Here is an 18,347-nt window from a genome sequence, read left to right as displayed (position 1 = left end):
GACGTGTTGGTGGCGACACCGCCCCCTGCCGACAGCCAGAGTAATAACACCAGTATTATTATTAATAATAATATCAGTGGTCATATCTACACTAACATTGATACAGGCAAAGTTTACACAGAGTAAAGATGAGTTACACCGTGTTTGCACAGACGCAGGCTTCACTCAGTCAGGTTCAAAAAGAAACACATTTACAATTAATTAAGTTTAAACTAAAGTTACATTTTCAAAAAAGAGTTGCATGGTCTGAGAGATGTTACATCATTTACAACAGTTATTCTTGTAATTTGTGATACTGAGTTATATAAATAAAATTGACTTGAGCATTTCACTGAGCCTCAGAAATCCCCTCCGCTCAAAAATCAGTGTTTCTTCTTGTTCCTTCAGCTGGATGTTTGTTCGTCTCTGTGCAGTTTGTTTTCATTCATCTGCTGAAGGAGGAAAGTTTCTCTGAGCTCACTGAACTCTGACTTTAACACATGAACCTACAAGCAGGATTTGTGACATCACAACTTATTCTGGAGCCAATCAGGGTCCAGTATTCGACTGACACAGTGTGATGTGAAGCCTGCTGTCACAAACACTGAGAATCAACTTTACAGTGAAGGAAACATCTGGCGTCCAGCAGGAAAACTGTAGAAACAACAAAACTCACAAATTCTGGAGTGTTAATGAGGGAGCAGTCATGATGTCATCTTAAGGATTTTTAAAGTAGTAATTCTTTTTTTCAACGATATGTTTATTGAGTTTTCAACTTTTTATAAAGAAAAATGTAATGCATGCATAACTACTCTGTATAAATAAAATAATATGCACATACCGTATATACACATTTCTGATCTGATATACAATATATGATATATACATATTATACACGCATAAACAAAAACAACCCCCCCCCCCCATTATTTTCCTCAGTGTCAGAGTGAAATCAATAACATGAAAGGCTCTTGATGAGACAGTCTGCATTATGTTAATTACAAAGTCTGTAGATACCTAAAAACTAAATTACTGGTGGGGGGTCAGACGCCCTTTAGCTTATTTTTCTGTATTTGCTATAAGAACATTTAATACTCTGCAAACATATTTCTCCACAGACTGAGCTGCTTTATTTATGATAATAATAATAATAATAATAATAATAATAATAATAATAATAATAATAATAATGATAATAATAATAATAATAATAATAATAACAATAATAATAATAATAATAATAATAATAACAGCATCTTTAGTCCATATTCCTGCCTCCTCCTCACCAGCTGAAGGCGGTAAAGCTCCGTTCCACCGGACCTGAAGAAGAAGAAGAGGCCCCGCCCCCTTGCCTCTGCAGTTGCATGCCGGGTAAGAATGATGGCGTCTGCGGGCTGTGCGGAGGAATGAAGTGGCGGACCACTGCCTGTTTCCCCGGTGAACCCGCGCTGTCAGCGGCCTCAGCTGTTTCCTCAGAGCGGAGCTGCAGGTGTTACTGAGCGATGAGGTAAACTGTCACACCCGGGAACCCCTGCTGTACCCCGGGGAACGACCGGGGAACGATCGGGGAACGACTGAGGAGCAACGGGGAACGACCGGGGGAAGGACAGACTAATGCTAACAGGCTAACAGGCTAACTGTCAGCTGGTGGAGCCAGCTGACAGTTAGCCTGTTAGCATTTTAGCTTGTGTTACTGTAGTGTAGTTTAGCTTTCTGCTAGCATGTAGCTCATTTAGCTTGTGTTACTGTAGTGTAGCTAAGCTCTCAGTTAGCATGTGACTCTGTTAGCTCCACGCTACGGTTAGCCGGGCTGCTAACTGTCTCCGCCGGCTGTCAATTAGCAGCGACAGCTAGCCGGCTAGCCGCTAACTGATAACAACAAAACACACCGTCGGATCTTAAGTTAGAGCATGACGTCATCACATTTATTTGACATAAGTGGTGACGTATCTGTGACGCCGCAGCGGGGTGCTACTTGCTAATTAGCCGACTGCATGCTAACGTTAGCATGTGGGCCCGGTCTGAAGCTCACAGGGAACAGGTGGGCTGCAGGGCTGTGACGTACAGGTGAGCTGCAGGGCTGTGACGTACAGGTGATCAGGTTCTAATTGATTGATCAGAGAGTCCATCTCTCTGAGTCTCAGCTTCATGCTACTGCAGGTCACTCAGACCTACTAAAGATTAACTCTACTGATGCTTTCTACCACAGCTCACAGTCCTCATCAGTAAGAGAAGCAGAAGCAGGTAGTGTCAGTGTCACACTGAGGCGTCTCTAAAAAACTGTCACACTGCAGATAAATGTTGGTGAATCGAAGCAGAGACGCCCTCAGTCTGTTTGTGTCTGGACGTACTAAAGAGAATGAGTGTTTCTCCTAAACTTTATTCAACAAACTGCACTTGAATGCATGAAATATGCAGGGCTGCAACTAATGATTTTTTTCTTTATTAATTAATCAATTAGTTGTTTGGTCTTTAAAATGGTGAAAAATGTGGATCAGTGTTTCCCAAACATGACGTCCACAACTCAAAGATATTCAGTTTACTGTCATAGAGACTAAAGAAACCAGAAAATATTCACATTTAAGAAGCTGGAATCAGAGAATTTGGACTTTTTCTTCTTGAAAAATGACTCAGAACGACTGATCAGTTATCTAAATAGTTGATAATTAATTTAATAGCTGCCAAGTAATTGATTAATTGTTGCAGCTCCAGAAATGTATATTCTGAGTCATTTCATGTCGTCTTCTGATTGGTTGGTTTGTAGTTGTAGCAGCAGTCACATGGTCAGAATTTGGTCTCACAGACACCAAAGATTTGACCACGTTTCTCTCAGAGCAGCAGCACGCGATAATCAGTCTGTCAGGAACATCAGTGACTTCCTGTTTATACAAACAGCAGCAACAAACATCTCAGACTCAACATTCAAGATTCAAGAAACTTTATTGTCACAAAGTTGACGCAGCTCAGTCAAAGACAGTAGAAACAGTAAAAACATCAAAGTAGATGTTTGAGTCAACATGTGAGAGAGTCTAGTCTAGTCTAGAGAGAGTCTAGTCTAGTCTAGAGAGAGTCTAGTCGAGTCTAGAGAGAGTCTAGTCTAGTCTAGAGAGAGTCTAGTCGAGTCTAGAGAGAGTCTAGTCTAGTCTAGAGAGAGTCTAGTCGAGTCTAGAGAGAGTCTAGTCTAGTCTAGAGAGAGTCTAGTCTAGTCTAGAGAGAGTCTAGTCGAATCTAGAGAGTCTAGTCTAGTCTAGAGAGAGTCTAGTCTAGAGAGAGTCTAGTATAGAGAGTCTAGTCTAGAGAGAGTCTAGTCGAGTCTAGAGAGAGTCTAGTCTAGTCTAGAGAGAGTCTAGTCGAGTCTAGAGAGAGTCTAGTCTAGAGAGAGTCTAGTCTAGAGTCTAGTCTAGTCTAGAGAGTCTAGTCAAGTGAGAGTCTAGTCTAGAGAGTCTAGTCTAGAGAGTCTAGTCTAGAGAGAGTCTAGTCTGGATAGAGTCTAGTCTATATAGGGTCTGTCTAGTCTAGTCTAGATAGAGTCTAGTCTAGTCTATATAGAGCCTAGTGTAGTGTAGATAGAGTCTAGTCTAGTCTAGAGAGAGTCTAGTCTAGAGAGAGTCTAGTCTAGATAGTCTAGTCTACAGAGAGTCTAGTCTAGCCTAGATAGAGCCTAGTGTAGTCTAGAGAGAGTCTAGTCTAGAGAGAGTCTAGTCTAGATAGAGTCTAGTCTAGTCTAGAGAGTCTAGTCTACAGGGAGTCTAGTCTACAGAGAGTCTAGTCTACAGAGAGTCTAGTCTAGTCTAGATAGAGTCTAGTGTAGGCTAGATAGAGTCTAGTCTATATAGAGTCTAATGTGGTCTAGATAGAGTCTAGTGTAGTCTGGAGAGAGTCTAGTCTAGAGAGTCTAGTCTAGAGAGAGTCTAGTCTGGTTAGAGAGAGTCTAGTCTAGAGAGTCTAGTCTAGTCTAGAGAGTCTAGTCTACAGAGAGTCTAGTCTCAAGAGTCTAGTCTACAGAGAGTCTAGTCTAGTCTAGATAGAGTCTAGTGTAGGCTAGATAGAGTCTAGTCTATATAGAGTCTAATGTGGTCTAGATAGAGTCTAGTCTACAGAGAGTCTAGTCTAGATAGAGTCTAGTGTAGGCTAGATAGAGTCTAGTCTATATAGAGTCTAATGTGGTCTAGATAGAGTCTAGTCTAGTCTGGATAGTCTAGATAGATTCTAGTCTAGTCTATATAGAGCCTTGTCTAGTCTAGATACAGTCTAGTCTAGATACAGTCTAGTCTTATTTAGATTGTCTAGTCTAGATAGAGTCTAGTCTATATAGAGCCTAGTCTAGTCTAGATAGAGTCTAGTCTATATAGAGCCTAGTGTAGTCTAGTCTAGTCTATATAGAGCCTAGTGTAGTCTAGTCTAGTCTTGTCTAGATAGTCTAGTCTAGTGTGGTCTAGATAGAGTCTAGTCTATATAGAGCCTAGTGTAGTCTGGTCTAGTCTAGATAGAGTCTAGTGTAGTCTAGATAGAGTCTAGTCTATATAGAGCCTAGTGTAGTCTGGTCTAGTCTAGATAGAGTCTGTCTAGTCTAGTCTAGTCTAGATAGAGTCTAGTCTATATAGAGCCTAGTGTAGTCTGGTCTAGTCTAGATAGAGTCTGTCTAGTCTAGTGTAGTCTAGATGGAGTCTAGTCTAGTGTAGTCTAGGTAGAGTCTAGTCTATATAGAGCCTAGTGTAGTCTGGTCTAGTCTAGATAGAGTCTGTCTAGTCTAGTGTAGTCTAGATAGAGTCTAGTCTATATAGAGCCTAGTGTAGTCTGGTCTAGTCTAGATAGAGTCTGTCTAGTCTAGTGTAGTCTAGATGGAGTCTAGTCTAGTGTAGTCTAGGTAGAGTCTAGTCTATATAGAGCCTAGTGTAGTCTGGTCTAGTCTAGATAGAGTCTGTCTAGTCTAGTGTAGTCCAGATGGAGTCTAGTCTAGTCTAGATAGAGAGCTGAGCTGGATGTGATGAAGGAAGCTCACAGGCACTGAAAGCTCCACAGGGATGACCTTCATGTATCTCTGCTTCAGTAAGTAAGGAGTCCTTGAGTTTAGAGCAGCAACCATCAGTTGATCAACAGAAGGAAAACTGAAAATCAGAAACTGTTTTCATAATTGATTAATTATTCTTGTAATTTTTTACCCAAAAAAACAAAAATCTTCAGCTTTTCTCAGATGTGGTGATTCAGAGTTTTCCTTCGTCACACGACAGTTAACTGAATATTTCTGAACGAGACGTTTAGAGATCTTTGACTTTGGAAATTATATAATTATAACACACACCTCACACACACACACACACACGACCCCCCCCCCCACACACACACACACACACACACACACACACCTGAGTCCACCAGGTGTTTGCAGGTGTATTTCTGAACCGAGCAGCTCACCTGTTGTTTCTTCTTCTCTTGCGGTGTAGGAGTGGCGTGCTGTTGCCTCCAGGCAGCCTGGCTGTTGGACTATGCTGTGTTTGTCCACTGGGTGGCGCCTCCTGAGCCGAGCTCGACCCCCCCGCGCCACCGCTCTGTCCGTCACCATGTACGCCACTCGCCTGTACAGCACCGCGGGGGGAGGAGGAGGGGGCGGGGGAGGGGGCGGGGTTAAACCGGGGAGGAGGGCGGGGCTGGCTGTGCTCGAGGCGCCTCACACTCCACATCCCCACCTCCCCCACCACCCGGGCCCACCTCCCCCCGCCTACCCGCTGTACCAGGGCCGCCCCGACGGCCACCGAGGAGCTCACTTTCACCACCACTACCACCCCCATCCGCAGCCCGCCCACCTTGCCCCGCCCCCGCTGCCCCCCCACTACCAGCACCACGCCCACTTCCACGCTTACGGAGGCGGGGCTCCAGCTGCAGCGACCGCTGGGGGCAAGAAGAAGACGTGGAACTTCATCCATGAGAAGATGAGCTATGACACGTTCTTCACCATGAAGCGTCTGATTGAGCGCTCGCGGCGGCCCGATGAGGTGCTGCGCTGGGTCACTCAGAACCCGGCCAAGATCTCCCACAACCACTACCCCGTCGCCCTGCAGAAGATCGGACAGCTGCTCCAGGCCGCGCCACCACGGCCTGGCGGGGACGCCGACAGCGAGGCTTCGGGAGGAGCGGAGGGGAGTGATGGGCGCCACATCCTGGAACATCAGGACTTCCAGACTCTCTGCAGCGCCATCGTCAACGACTGCGCAAAGTTCGACAACTTCAGCATCGTCAACTGTCTGTACGCCGTGGCAGCGCTCGGTGAGTCTGCTGGTCACCATGACAACAGCAACAGTTTATTGCTTTAACCAGCTGTCATCGTCATGGCGACACCAGCAGGTCAGAGCAATAAACTGTGTGTGTGTGTGTGTTTCTGTGTGTGTGTGTGTGTGTGTGTGTTCAGGGCTCTCCAGCGACTCTCAGGTGGTCCAGGTGTTGGAGGCGGAGTCTCAGTCCAGACTGAACCAGTTTAACCAGAAGGATGTGTCGATGGTGTTCAGCTCCAGCATGAAGCTGCATCCTGGCAGCCAGCACCCGCTGACGGAGGCGTGCCTGGCCGGCCTGGAGAAGAACCTGGAGCGAGAGCGCCACCCGCAGACTCTCTTCCTGCTGCTGTCCTACTACAGACTCAAGTGGCGCTCACTACAGCCGCAGGAAGCAGCTGCAGCTGCGCCTGCGGGGAGCGCTGTGACTGCAACCACTGCTAACAACAACACACCTCCGAACCCTGAACAACTGCTCGCCAACAGGTGAGCAGGAAATGGACGCTACCTGATGTAGGTTACTTCCACTGGTATGACGCGAAGGGTCAGATTGTGCTGCATTGATTTGTGCTGAGTCGCGCCCAAGATGGACCGTCTCTGGAGTCGGGCCAAAGCGCGCCCGATCCACCGCCAAACCGGTTGCTGTAATGTCTCACCAACTGTGGCCAACCCGTGATGACCTCCAGTGTTTCGTCTATATTCATTCCGCACCTGTTTATTTCACATAATCATTAATATCAACAGGCTACTAATGACTTCAGCAATAACACCTGACATTACAGTGGAATTATTATGAGTCGCCTGGTACAAGAGCAGCGTCATTCTGTTAAGGAACAGAGCAGCGTCAGGAAAAGAAAAGTTGTCAGTGTGTCAGTAGATGTGCAGTACAGACTACGGCATGGCAGTAAATAAATGCTGTATCTTCTCAAGACCAAGAAAAGTCACATCTGTTGGTTCCAAACTGCCTGAAAAGTGAAGGGTATTAGCAACAAACAACAGCAAAGTTAGCAACAATGGGTTAGCCTAACCTGACGACGCTAAATAGAGAAATAGAGAACAGAGAAATGTGGCTGCTGAGTCTCCCAACTTTTGCAGGAACGGCAGTGGTTCCTCTGAGGTAACGTTACTGTGCGCCGACCGCAGGAACGGCAGCGGTTCCTCTGTGGTAACGTTACTGTGCGCCGACCGCAGGAACGGCAGTGGTTCCTCTGTGGTAACGTTACTGTGCGCCGACCGCAGGAACGGCAGCGGTTCCTCTGTGGTAACGTTACTGTGCGCTGACCGCAGGAACGGCAGCGGTTCCTCTGAGGTAACGTTACTGTGCGCCGACCGCAGGAACGGCAGCGGTTCCTCTGAGGTAACGTTACTGCGCTGACCGCAGGAACGGCAGCGGTTCCTCTGAGGTAACGTTACTGTGCGCCGACCGCAGGAACGGCAGCGGTTCCTCTGAGGTAACGTTACTGTGCGCCGACCGCAGGAACGGCAGCGGTTCCTCTGAGGTAACGTTACTGTGCGCCGACCGCAGGAACGGCAGCGGTTCCTCTGAGGTAACGTTACTGCGCTGACCGCAGGAACGGCAGCGGTTCCTCTGTGGTAACGTTACTGTGCGCCGACCGCAGGAACGGCAGCGGTTCCTCTGTGGTAACGTTACTGTGCGCCGACCGCAGGAACGGCAGCGGTTCCTCTGAGGTAACGTTACTGTGCGCCGACCGCAGGAACGGCAGCGGTTCCTCTGTGGTAACGTTACTGTGCGCCGACCGCAGGAACGGCAGCGGTTCCTCTGAGGTAACGTTACTGCGCTGACCGCAGGAACGGCAGCGGTTCCTCTGAGGTAACGTTACTGTGCGCCGACCGCAGGAACGGCAGCGGTTCCTCTGAGGTAACGTTACTGTGCGCCGACCGCAGGAACGGCAGCGGTTCCTCTGAGGTAACGTTACTGTGCGCCGACCGCAGGAACGGCAGCGGTTCCTCTGAGGTAACGTTACTGTGCGCCGACCGCAGGAACGGCAGCGGTTCCTCTGAGGTAACGTTACTGTGCGCCGACCGCAGGAACGGCAGCGGTTCCTCTGAGGTAACGTTACTGTGCGCGGACCGCAGGAACGGCAGCGGTTCCTCTGAGGTAACGTTACTGTGCGCCGACCGCAGGAACGGCAGCGGTTCCTCTGAGGTAACGTTACTGTGCGCCGACCGCAGGAACGGCAGCGGTTCCTCTGAGGTAACGCTACTGTGCGCGGACCGCAGGAACGGCAGCGGTTCCTCTGAGGTAACGTTACTGCGCTGACCGCAGGAACGGCAGCGGTTCCTCTGAGGTAACGTTACTGTGCGCCGACCGCAGGAACGGCAGCGGTTCCTCTAAGGTAACGTTACTGCGCCGACCGCAGGAACGGCAGCGGTTCCTCTGAGGTAACGTTACTGTGCGCCGACCGCAGGAACGGCAGCGGTTCCTCTGTGGTAACGTTACTGTGCACCGACCGCAGGAACGGCAGCGGTTCCTCTGAGGTAACGTTACTGCGCTGACCGCAGGAACGGCAGCGGTTCCTCTGAGGTAACGTTACTGTGCGCCGACCGCAGGAACGGCAGCGGTTCCTCTGAGGTAACGTTACTGTGCGCCGACCGCAGGAACGGCAGCGGTTCCTCTGTGGTAACGCTACTGTGCGCCGACCGCAGGAACGGCAGCGGTTCCTCTGTGGTAACGCTACTGTGCGCCGACCGCAGGAACGGCAGCGGTTCCTCTGAGGTAACGTTACTGTGCGCCGACCGCAGGAACGGCAGCGGTTCCTCTGAGGTAACGTTACTGTGCGCCGACCGCAGGAACGGCAGCGGTTCCTCTGAGGTAACGCTACTGTGCGCCGACCGCAGGAACGGCAGCGGTTCCTCTGAGGTAACGTTACTGCGCCGACCGCAGGAAGGGCAGCGGTTCCTCTGAGGTAACGTTACTGTGCGCCGACCGCAGGAACGGCAGCGGTTCCTCTGAGGTAACTTTACCGCGCCGACCGCAGGAACGGCAGCGGTTCCTCTGAGGTAACGTTACTGCGCCGACCGCAGGAACGGCAGCGGTTCCTCTGAGGTAACGTTACTGTGCGCTGACCGCAGGAACGGCAGCGGTTCCTCTGAGGTAACGTTACTGTGCGCCGACCGCAGGAACGGCAGCGGTTCCTCTGAGGTAATGTTACTGTGCGTGGACCGCAGGAACGGCAGCGGTTCCTCTGAGGTAACGTTACTGTGCGTGGACCGCAGGAACGGCAGCGGTTCCTCTGAGGTAACGTTACTGTGCGCCGACCGCAGGAACGGCAGTGGTTCCTCTGAGGTAACGTTACTGCACCGACCGCAGGAACGGCATCGGTTCTCTGAGGTAACGTTACTGCGCCGACCGCAGGAACGGCAGCGGTTCCTCTGAGGTAACGTTACTGCGCCGACCGCAGGAACGGCAGTGGTTCGGCACTGTACTCCGGTTAAAATAAATTAAATATGGTTGGCAGTCAAAATGAAATAACTCATAGTCGTCCTCGAGATGACGACGTCATTGCACTTAGTTTTCTTTAGTTTCCATACAGTCAAACGGTGGTGAAAGTCGGCCTCAAACTAAAACAAAGCGGCGTGTGCGGATGAATATGTGGGTGGTTCGGTTAGCCGGCTAACTGCCCTGGATGTAGTTTACCATGCAGTCGCCGTAATGCTGCTTCAGACGGCTACTTTCTGTGTTTATTTTTGTTCAGACTCAGTAAAAATGGTGTTTATTTGGGCAGATGTCTGAGACTGATGAGCCTTGTTCTGTGTGACACATAGAGCGGCCACATCCATGAGATACATCAGGTTGAAAACAACCAGAATGTTAACAGAATTGAAGAGATGACTGTCACCACCAGATCATCAGACACACAATAGATTTAGAGGCTATAAGGCTAAAAACTATATGATGGTAATAAATACATTAATAACTATAATATAAATACACACAGGTGGTAATGAGGATTTTTACTAAAAGATAAAACCATTAATATACTCTAATTTCTTAACTGATCCGTTAATTAATCCCATATTTAAGGTGAATACTAGTAAAATCTTCTAACGTAAACCAAAACACCTTTAACTCATCACTAATGGATTAGTCAAATATTTCCAGTTAATGTGGAAATTAAACTAATAAACAGTCCAGTTATTGATGAAGCGTTTAGTTTTTCACATTAATGGATAAGTTGAGGGATTCCTTGGCTGTTTTATTTTAAGGAAGCACTACAGAGGTAGATTCAAGCTGTGACACGTATATTAAGTTGATTTCTGTATATTTATCATTAAATAAACGTCTCTCTGTCCTCCATGTGTAGAAAAATCCTGCGTCTGGTCAAACACACTCTGGCCAGTGTGAGCGGCGTTCGTGACCAGGAGATGGCGCTCCTGGACGAGATGTTGGCGGCGTGTGCTCGAGAGGCGAGCAACAAAAGTTTGGAGTTGATCTTCAGCTCCCACCTGTTCTACCAGAACCGACAGGAGAGGTTCATCAGCAGCCTGGCAGGTCTGTTCCTCACCTGCTGTCTCCTCCAGGAGCTTTACTGCTTCTGTCAGCATTCAGGCTGAAAGTGTTTGATTCTGCAGCAGCTTTTGTGATAAATAATGTGATTTATTTAAACTGGTACCAGTGAAGAGTCGTATGTAACGACTTCCTGCAGATCACAGAAACATCTATATTTCAGCTGAACATGAGAACCATGAGGACTCAATGTTCTATAAACAGAAAATACTGTACTTGAGTTCCATTTATAACCTTTATTAAATAAACTTTCAGCTCAACATCAGCAGCAAATAAAATCATCAATAATGTTATTAAAATAAATCTAGTTGGATGTTTGAGGCAGATTATGTCTCCTGACTCACTGAATCAAACCTCATCTGGGAACATTTGGGAACATTTGGGAATAGTTTTGCTTGTCTATGGCATCGTGTTTGTTGACAGGTGAGATTTGTCCATCTTCCACCTGAATGACGTCAGTTGCCGCCACACCAAACGCCACGATTGGTCCAAACCACAAGCAGCTGCTGATTCAGACGTTTATGTGGAGATTTCTTTGATTCACGTTAATGAGTTTGATCGCAGCCTGAGTGGAGGGTCTGTCTGCTGGTCATGTTTCCTGTGTCCGACCACGTCACCTGTTGCGTGTTGCTCTCTAACAGAGGAGCTGCCGAAGAAGGTGGACAGCATCACGCCGTACACGATGGCTCTGATCGCCAAGTACATCGCTCGCCATCGCCTGAGAGAGACCCGCCTGCTCGACACCATCGCCGACTTCCTGGTGAAGAAAGCCGAGTACCTGGACAGTAAGGTGAGTATTACACACTGAGTACTACACACCGAGTACTACACAGGTAGCACTACACACTGAGTACTACACACTGAGTACTACACAGGTAGTACTACACACTGAGTACTACACACTGAGTACTACACAGGTAGTACCACACACTGAGTACTACACACTGAGTACTACACAGGTAGTACTACACAGGTAGTACCACACACTGAGTACTACACACTGAGTACTACACAGGTAGCACTACACACTGAGTACTACACACCGAGTACTACACAGGTAGCACTACACACTGAGTACTACACACTGAGTACTACACAGGTAGTACTACACAGGTAGTACCACACACTGAGTACTACACACTGAGTACTACACAGGTAGCACTACACACTGAGTACTACACACTGAGTACTACACAGGTAGTACCACACACTGAGTACTACACACTGAGTACTACACAGGTAGTACTACACAGGTAGTACTACACTTGGACAGTGAAGGGAGGACGGGGCAGGTGGTCATATATGAATATTTGGAGTTATATTTGTGCACAATGGAACATTTTGAGCGCAGTAAAAGTTTTTTGCTAGAAAATAACATATATAAACAACATATATAAATAACATATAAATAACATATAAACAACATATATAAATAACATATAAATAACATATAAACAACATATATAAACAACATATATAAATAACATATAAATAACATATGAATAACATATATAAATAACATATAAATAACATATATGTGGTGTACAGGTGTCAGCAGGTGTGTGTGTCTCTGTCCTCAGGTGATCCAGAAGCTGGTGTTCCCGTTCAGCAGGATGAGTTACCGTCCGTCCGGCGAGCAGCAGTTCTTCTCTCGGCTGGAGGAGGTGGTGGAGCTGAAGGCGCTCAGCTCGCCGCTCGCCACCGTCAACATCCTGATGTCTCTGTTCCAGCTGGGACACTTCCCCGGCCTGGTGCTGCACCGCGTCTTCTCCTCTGCGTTCATCAGCAACGTCACTAGTCAGTACCAACCCGTCAATACTGACCCATTACTGCCTGCAGGGTCAGCCGGGTGCCTTACTGTGGCTCTAACCGCTCCCTGTCATCCCCGCAGACAGTCCGTACGCTCTGATCGTCCGGCGCTACCTTTCGCTACTGGATGCTGCTGTGGAGCTGGAGTACCGCGAGTACACGGGGCCACGACTGCAGGACGCTCACAAGGTGCTCATGTTTGACCACGCACTGACTGCTGACGAGGTCAACCGCAAGTACAGGTAACCGTCTCCAACCTAGTCTGACTGGTTCTGACATAAATTTGGTTCTGATGGATTCCTCTGGCCGGTTCTGTCTTGTTGGGACAAGTTCTTCAGGCCTGCTGTAACACGTTTTGCTGCTGAGTCATGACTGGTTCTGACTGGTTCTGGTTGTGACAAATTTGTTTCCTGTCAGTTATAAAGGTCTGGTGGCCGAGGCTCTGCGACAGCTGGTTGGAGAACAAAACTACAAACAGGACGAAGTACTCGCCCCGGGATACTACACAGGTACTATACAATAAATACTACAGAGGTACTACACAATAAATACTACACAGGTATTACACACGGAGTACTGCAGTTTTTGTGTGTTATAACCTTCTGTTGGTGTCCAGACTTCGTGCTGTGGATGGACTCTTCTGGTCGGGTTCTGCCCGTGCGACCCGGCGCTGGTTTGGCCCTCAGCATCGTTCCTCCGTCCTGCGTCGCCGTAGCGTCCAAGCCAGCTGACGGTGCAGTTACTGTGACCTCAGAGTTCCAGAAGTTCTCTCCATTTGTGGCACTGGAGGAGGGCGGTGAGCCTCCGCTGCAGCCGAGTGGGGCCATGGAGCCCAGGTCTTTCCTGCCCCACCACATCCGCAGCACGGCGGGGGCCACAGTGACCTCGGGGGCCCCTCGGCCCGGGGCTAACGGCGGCCCCTTGGATTATGGGCCCTACTATGTCCCTGCCACTGAGTATTACTCTGGTCTGGCCAAGGAGCATTCGCTGGAGAGCCAGGACAGCTCCACGCTCAGCAGCCCCCCCTCTGACAGCCTGGCCCCGCCCGGGGCCCAGGGGTCTGCAGGGGCCACCGCCCCAGACTCACTCTTCCAGTTCTCCATTGGGAAAATCCTGGAGGACGAGGGGGGGGCGGGGGCCCCTGCGGGCCAGGGGGCAGACTGCGAGCTGCCGGGGTTCTATGAGGGAGTGACATACCCTGAGGGGTCCGGGGCCGACAGAAGGCCCTCATCACCGCCACAGCTCCACCCCCCTGACCGGCCGGACCCCGACAACCCCCCAACAGACCAGAGACAGATCAGGAGGTCAGTCCACCCGAGAGTCTCAATAAACCTGATCGGACCAGGTTCTCAGGAATATCCCGTAATGTCCCGATGTGTCAGAGTGAGGACGGGGACTCTAACTGTGTCTGGTCTCTGCAGGGTCATCATGTCCGTGAATGACAAGTGGCATTACTGCCACAACTCGGAGGTTCTGGTGGGTTCCCGAGCCATGAGGGATCGCCACCTGAGGCTACTGGGATACATAATCTTGCAGGTCAGCTGCCACAACTCACTACTCACTACTACCCACAACTCACTACTACCCACAATTCACTACTACCCACAATTCAAAGCTACTCACAACTCACAACTCATAACCACTCACTACTACTCTCCACTCGTAACTACTCACTACTTCCCACAACTCACTACTACTCACAACTCACTACTACTCACCACTCGTAACTACTCACTACCCTTAACTACTCACTACTACTCCAGGCCTGGAATTAAGTGATTTTTAGGGTGAGGCCCTTTGATAAATACAAATTTATTGGGGCACTGAGGCCAAAACCGACGGTGCAAGAGCCTGCAGGAGAGAGTGTGACTGGTAAACTTTAAAACACAACATGTATTAATACTGACACTGTACAGTATTTAGCTGCTTGTGCTCATCACATCACGTTAATGTTAACGTTTACGTGGGAGAATCTTGCGCTACTGTTGATGCTCAGCGTGATGACGGAGACACTGGGAAACGTCGACTCTGTCTGTTTGCTGCGTCGCATGTAGTTTTAAATGAGGAAAGCCGCGACGGCCAGTTCAAACTGGGCCAACAAACTGGCCGTCTGGGTAGTTCATTTTAGAAGCAGCATTACGGCACCACTCCAGGGCATCGACTGCACTGGTCGCTTGACTGAGGAGTAATTCCTGCCCTGCTACTCACTACTCACAACCACTCACTAACAACTACTCACTACTACTCACTAACAACTACTCACTACTATTCACTAACAACTACTCACAACCACTCACTACTACTCACTAACAACCACTCACTACTACTCACTAACAACCACTCACTACTACTCACTAACAACCACTCACTACTACTCACTAACAACTACTCACTACTACTCACTACTACTCACTAACAACTACTCACTACTACTCACTAACAACTACTCACTACTACTCACTAACAACTACTCACTACTACTCACTAACAACTACTCACAACCACTCACTAACAACTACTCACTACTACTCACTACTACTCACTAACAACTACTCACTACTACTCACTAACAACTACTCACTACTACTCACTAACAACTACTCACTAACAACTACCCACTACTACTAACAACTACTCACTACTACTCACTACTACTCACTAACAACTACTAACAACCACTCACTACTACTCACTAACAACTACTAACAACCACTAACAACCACTAACAACTACTCACTAACAACCACTCACTACTACTCACTAACAACTACTAACAACCACTAACAACCACTAACAACTACTCACTAACAACCACTCACTACTACTCACTAACAACTACTCACTACTACTCACTAACAACTACTCACTAACAACTACTCACTAACAACTACTCACTACTACTCACTAACAACTACTCACTACTACTCACTAACAACTACTAACAATCACTCACTACTACTCACTAACAACTACTAACAACCACTAACAACTACTCACTACTACTCACTAATTACTCACTACTACCATTACTACTCACTTACTACTCACTACTACTCACTAACTACTACCCATTACTACTCACTAACTACTCACTAGATCCGGGTCCTGGACTGCTGGAAGGTGGATGTGTTCTCTTTGATGTAGCTGTGCTAGCAGTGTCCCTCTGCCTCTAGTCCTCGTGCTAAGCGAGGCCAACAGGTGGTGTACTGTAGTGTGACCTGTCTGTTTTGTCCCCTCTCAGCTGCCGTACCACGAGCTGGAGAAGCTGAACGGCATCGAAGAAGTGAAGCAGTACCTGCACAAGAAGCTGCTGGACGTCCCGCTATGACGCTCTGTGTGTGTGTGTGTGTGTGTGTGTGTGCGTGCGCGTGTGTGTGTGTGTGTGTGTGATGTCATGGCTGGTTTGGGTTGGTAGTTTGAATCCTGGTCGGGGTCAGAGGTCAGCAGACGTCCTGCACATGAATCTTCTGTTTGTTTTATTAATCAATTTGCTTTTCTGTCACAAACTGAATATTTTGGGTTTTGTTGGTTCGTTTTCAGTTTTGTGACATTTTATAATGTAAAGAACTGGATCATTAATTGATCAGAACATTGATGTGCAGGTCGACTCCCATCAGGCTGTCCAGCTCTTTAAAGGACCCCCTTACTGCTTTCTGACCTCTTTCCAAATCAGCCATCAGCTTTCAGAATGATCTTCTTCCTTCCAGCCAGCCGGCGGTTTCTTCTCACCTCTGTAAGAATCAGCAGCCGCCAACCAAACTCTTCTGAGTGTTTAAGAAAACATTAGTTTTATGTACAAATATAAGTGTTGAATTGTATTTTCAGTTCTGCTGTTTATTTTATTTTAATGTCGTTTTTTTGCCTAAAAACAGTCAAATTTAGTCTAAAAAGTATCAGAATCAGCCTTTGAAGATAAACCCAGAAATATTACCGCCGTGATGTCATATTACAGCCTTCATCAGGTCATGTGTTCATCAGGTGCTTTAATAACGCCGTGGTGCGTTCAAAGACACTCTGATTAAATGATGACCTCTGTTATTCAATAATCAAACCAAGACGATAAATAATCGTCAAACTTGGACGTTGTCTGTCATTAAAAACATTTTCCTGGCTGCTCTCACCTGTGCAGGTGTGCTGGTGAGTTGATTTGTGAGGTGTCATCAGAGAGCAGCGGATTGGTCCTTTAATGTGTGTGTTGGCGTGATCTGATTGGTCGCTGTGTGGATGAACAAACTGATTATATCTTTTGTTTGTTTAGGGGGTGGGGGGTGGGGAGTCCCTTTTTATAATGTTTGGTAACCGTGGAAACGATGATGATGCATGTGTGGGACTGCCAGCATTTTATAAAATCAGACTGTGGGGAGAGCAGTGGCTGATGGGTAATGTAGTTCTGTGTATGCGCACGACTGTATGGCAGGGAGTGGAGGTGTGTGTTACCATGGTAACGCAGTGTGTGTGTGCCAAAGCAGGAGGAGCCGGTGATTACTGTTGGGGGTCAAAGGTCAGATTATTTATTTGTGTATCAGGTGACGGACTGACGGATGTTTGTTTATATTCTATAAATCTATTAATTCAAATGTCTATAAAACTGAAACAAACTCAACTCGCCTGCGTGTCGTTTTTTCTGATGTCATAGTAAACCTTCATGATGTCGCTGACAGGTGAGTGTGTGTGTTACAGGTGAGTGTGTGTGTGTGTGTTACAGGTGAGCGTGTGTGTTACAGGTGAGTGTGTGTGTTACAGGTGAGTGTGTGTGTGTGTGTTACAGGTGAGCGTGTGTGTTACAGGTGAGCGTGTGTGTGTTACAGGTGAGCGTGTGTGTTACAGGTGAGCGTGTGTGTTACAGGTGAGCGTGTGTGTTACAGGTGAGTGTGTGTGTTACAGGTGAGCGTGTGTTACAGGTGAGTGTGTGTTACGTGTGTGTGTGTGTGTTACAGGTGAGTGCGTGTGTTACAGGTGAGTGTGTGTGTGTGTGTTACAGGTGAGTGTGTGTGCTACAGGTGAGTGTGTGTTACGTGTGTGTGTTACAGGTGTGTGTGTGTGTTACAGGTGAGTGTGTGTTACAGGTGAGTGTGTTACAGGTGAGTGTGTGTTACAGGTGAGTGTGTGTGTGTGTGTGTGTGTTACAGGTGAGTATGTGTTACAGGTGAGTATGTGTGTGTTACAGGTGAGTGTGTGTGTGTGTGTGTGTGTTACAGGTGAGTGTGTGTTACAGGTGAGTATGTGTGTGTTACAGGTGAGTGTGTGTGTGTGTGTGTGTGTTACAGGTGAGCGTGTGTGTGTGTGTGTGTGTGTTACAGGTGAGTGTGTGTGTGTGTGTGTGTGTTACAGGTGAGCGTGTGTGTGTGTTACAGGTGAGCGTGTGTGCTACAGGTGAGTGTGTGTGTGTTACAGGTGAGCGTGTGTGTTACAGGTGAGTGTGTGTGTGTTACAGGTGAGCGTGTGTGTTACAGGTGAGTGTGTGTGTGTGTGTGTGTTACAGGTGAGTGTGTGTGTGTGTGTTACAGGTGAGCGTGTGTGTGTGTGTGTGTGTGTGTGTTACAGGTGAGTGTGTGTTACAGGTGAGTGTGTGTGTGTGTTACAGATGAGTGTGTGTTACAGGTGAGTGTGTGTGTGTGTGTGTGTGTTACAGGTGAGTGTGTGTTACAGGTGAGTGTGTGTGTGTTACAGGTGAGTGTGTGTGTGTTACAGGTGAGTGTGTGTTACAGGTGAGTGTGTGTTACAGGTGAGCGTGTGTGTGTTACAGGTGAGCGTGTGTTACAGGT

At 47.9% G+C, this 18,347-nt stretch overlaps 1 protein-coding gene across 1 annotated transcript; it reads left to right on the top strand.

Moving 5' to 3' along the window:
• The first annotated feature begins 1,325 nt into the window (after positions 1–1,325).
• fastk (Fas-activated serine/threonine kinase) lies at positions 1,326–17,185 on the top strand. Its single transcript, XM_067607006.1, has 11 exons — positions 1,326–1,486; positions 5,424–6,243; positions 6,386–6,731; positions 10,571–10,758; positions 11,415–11,563; positions 12,354–12,570; positions 12,665–12,824; positions 13,000–13,091; positions 13,199–13,886; positions 14,004–14,118; positions 15,824–17,185. Exons 2-11 carry the CDS (start codon positions 5,466–5,468, stop codon positions 15,908–15,910), a joined length of 2,820 nt encoding a protein of 939 aa, XP_067463107.1. The 5' UTR covers positions 1,326–1,486; positions 5,424–5,465; the 3' UTR covers positions 15,911–17,185.
• The last annotated feature ends 1,162 nt before the right edge of the window (positions 17,186–18,347 follow it).

Source organism: Thunnus thynnus, chromosome 12, assembly GCF_963924715.1.
Source record: "Thunnus thynnus chromosome 12, fThuThy2.1, whole genome shotgun sequence".
Lineage (NCBI taxonomy): Eukaryota > Metazoa > Chordata > Actinopteri > Scombriformes > Scombridae > Thunnus > Thunnus thynnus.
This window is presented reverse-complemented; position numbering and strand designations above follow the sequence as displayed.